Genomic DNA, 3,329 nt, shown 5'->3' with positions numbered 1-3,329 from the left:
GTTTCGGTCTACGGGGGTACGTGGACTCACTCTCCGGTCTCGTTGTTATGCTTCTCCTAGATAGATCTTGCGTGATCGTAGGAAAATTTTGAATTACTACGTTCCCCAATAATATGTACCATTGTCCTATTTTGTTTGTCATTATATGAGGATTCAAAGGCTAGTAATCATGGTAACACTTCTGTCAATATTGTTTGGGTGTTGAATATAGCATATTTTAGTGTTGGGAACCTGTGATTTGAAAAAAATGGCCGATTGATAGTCGACCGGTAAAATCGATTAATCGGCCGATTTTTTATTAATCCCTAACGATAAGCGACATGCTCAACATTGATAAAAATAATGCCCATGGATTTCAAAAAAAAATTCAGCTGCCATGCCCACGTATCCCCTTCCTCTTCCCAACGGAATACGCTTGATCATTTGTACGAGGAAGTAAGCCGAGTACCGGTGTTTTTACACTCAGGTTACATCGAGCCACATCACATCGTGACATGTAATTTTCCCTGTAGTGTTGGCAATTCTAAGAACAATACCTGCCGTACTCCCGTCAAGCATTGGCCTCCACCACCGACAGGATGGGTGGCGCTTTCTATGGACGGATCCTTCTCGGTTCACGACGGGTGCGCATCCGCTGGGATGGTACTTCGGAGTGAGAATGGTAAGTTGATCTTCGCTGCCTACAGATACATCTTCAACTGTAATGACGCCTTAGAAGCAGAGATCCGTGCGTTGATGCAAGGTATGGCCTTGGCTATTCAGCACTCGGACAAGCCTGTCATTGTCCAATCAGATTCTATAAATGCCCTGGCCATTCTTGGAGGAAACACTTTGGTTAGATCGGCCTACGGTCACTTAGATGCTGAGATTAAAGCTCTTATGGTTGATCGAGAGTTTGTTTCACTTAAGATTACTAGAGATCAAAATAAGGTAGCACATCAACTCGCTTTTTATAGCTGTACTGAGGGTATGGTTGAATTCGACTCCTCCGTGTTGTGAGGATTTGGTGGCTCGAGATTGTAACCCTATCATTATGAAACGAAACTCTTTTTTACCCCGCAAAAAAAAAATCTAAGTGAACACAGGATTAACCACGTACGAAAATCAAACGCGTACAATAAATATATTTGATAGCTCACGCTCCTTCCGCAAAGTTGGAAGGAGAGCGGTAGTGGTACAAACTTTATTGGGTAGCCTACGAACTGGAATCAAACATTTCTTGTAGGAGTACAACGGTCTGGCAGCCGGTGCGTCTAGCTAGCTAGCGCCGCCCGGCCGGCACCCGAAGGCCGCTCTTCTCCCAGACGCAGTAGTTATTGCCGTGAGCCACGACGTGGAAGTCCGACGGGATGACGCTGCCAGCGTCGAACCTCGGTCCAAGCTTGACGATAACTTTCTCGTCAACCGTCGCCACGTACATGTCGCTCTCCGCCGCCAGGATGCGCAGCTTGCTCCCGGCGTTGATCCCGTTGCGGTTCCTCACCGCCGCCAACGCGTTGATCTCTTGCTTCAGGTTCCAGTCGAACACGTGATCGTAGAACTGCATGCACAACAAGAGTATATTGGACATCATGCATGCATGCGTGAACATTCTAGAAATGTAATAAGAAAATATGGCTCGACGATGCACGTACGATGCATGGAACTCCAGGGTGCGTGAGGATGTAGGCGTAGCCCATCATGACCTTGTCGGCCGGGAACGGCCACTTCTTCTGCGACGAGCCCGTGTCGTGGTTGTCCACGAACGTGACCGCCTTCTCCGGCAACAAGCCGATCATCCCGGGAGCGTTGCCCTCCTTGTCACGCATCCTCCACAGCTCGCCCTGCACCGCCGACTGCAGGATGCCCTTGGTCGTGAAGTCGAACGCCATGGCAGGGCCGCCGACCGCCTTCGCCCAGTTCACCAGCTCCTGCCGCTCCCCGTCCTGGTTGACGGCGGGCTTCCCGTCGCCGTCGTAGCTCAGGGAGTTCCATATTTCCGCGACGACGAAGCCGGGGCTCGTGTTCTGGACGTACGTCCTGGCGACGTCGGCCGAGTAGCCCTTGGCGAAGTCGAGGCGCCAGCCGTGGAAGCCGAGGTCGGACTTGAGCCAGTTGAGCCAGTCGGAGAGCTCCTTCTGGACGCGCGGGTTGAGGTGGTCGATGTCTGGCGCGGCGGCGAAGTCCGCCCCGGTGTCACGGTGGCCCGTGCCGTCGGAGAACTTGGTGTCGTCGCTGCAGATCATGCCGGGACCCCAGTCCAGGAGGCCCTCGGGTCCTCCGCCCTTGAAGATGCAGTAGATGCCGCGCCCGTCCTTGTCCTCGGCGCAGCGGTGGTTGATGACGATGTCGGCGACGCACTTGATGCCCTTGGTGCCGAAGGCGGCGATGAGCGACCTGAGCTCCGCCGCCGTGCCGTACTTGGACGCGTCCAGGTCGTAGAGCCGGCCCGGCATGTAGCCTGCATGCACGCACGCAATAAAACAGTCGTTGCAGAGTTAGGAGGCGTGCCAATTTACTGAGGCAGCAACAACACACGTGACCCGTGGATCGATGGTGGATTTGCCTTGAGATGAAACGGAGTGCGTAGGTGGCGGCAGCCAGACGTGTGTGACCCCGGCGCCGGCGATGTCGCCGACCTGGCCCTTGAGCATGTTGTACCAGCCTCCTTGCTTGTTCCACGAGTCCCAGTTGAACCCCTGCATGCATGCACGCACAAGACCGAACGAACACACTATCCAGTTAGCCTACTAGGAGTACTGCACATCAATGGTCTAGCTAGCTGTGAATTTACGTGGAAGCGTCCGTGCATCACCTGAAACAGGATCTCCGTCTGTGCATTGACGCCGGACGTGAGCCGGAGCAGCACGACGAGAAGCCCGCACAGGGCGGCGATCTGCCTCCCCATAACTCGGGTGTGTGCGCACACTCGGATGCCCGTGTGTGTGCAGCGCTAACACTGTACGTGTGTAGTACTTGTGGCTGGTCAGCTGGATATAGAGCTTGCTTTTTGTGAAGCAGAACGTCCCGGGGCAAAGGTATTTATAGGGAGACGGCCAGGATGCGCCGGCCGCCGGCGCGCGTGCTCTGGATGACCCGAACCGAATGGATAAGGCAGTCGCGCATGCATACGCGCCGTCTTCCGCAGCGCAAAATCGTCTAGTACGTTGTGCTGGCTATATAACACTTGTACCAATCAGTCGACTGAGACTTAACCAAGTCTCACTCAAGTGATATAGTATATGAGAAGAAAAAGAAAAAACTGAAAATAAATTTTTGTACGAATCTTAATGCAAGATTAATGGAATATAACATCGACTGAGACATAACGAAATCTAAGTCGACTGAGA

The 3,329-nt window shown here is 52.9% G+C and overlaps 1 protein-coding gene across 1 annotated transcript; it reads right to left on the bottom strand.

The window, feature by feature from the left end:
* Positions 1-1,115: 1,115 nt before the first annotated feature.
* Positions 1,116-2,974, bottom strand: LOC123121732 (alpha-amylase isozyme 3A). The gene is made up of 4 exons (XM_044541757.1): positions 2,795-2,974; positions 2,546-2,678; positions 1,635-2,440; positions 1,116-1,540 (listed from the first exon to the last, which is right to left on the bottom strand). The coding sequence occupies exons 1-4, from the start codon at positions 2,885-2,887 to the stop codon at positions 1,262-1,264; spliced, it is 1,311 nt and encodes a 436-aa protein (XP_044397692.1). The 5' UTR covers positions 2,888-2,974; the 3' UTR covers positions 1,116-1,261.
* Between the last annotated feature and the right edge of the window lie 355 nt (positions 2,975-3,329).

This window comes from Triticum aestivum, chromosome 5D, assembly GCF_018294505.1.
Source record: "Triticum aestivum cultivar Chinese Spring chromosome 5D, IWGSC CS RefSeq v2.1, whole genome shotgun sequence".
NCBI lineage: Eukaryota > Viridiplantae > Streptophyta > Magnoliopsida > Poales > Poaceae > Triticum > Triticum aestivum.
This window is presented reverse-complemented; position numbering and strand designations above follow the sequence as displayed.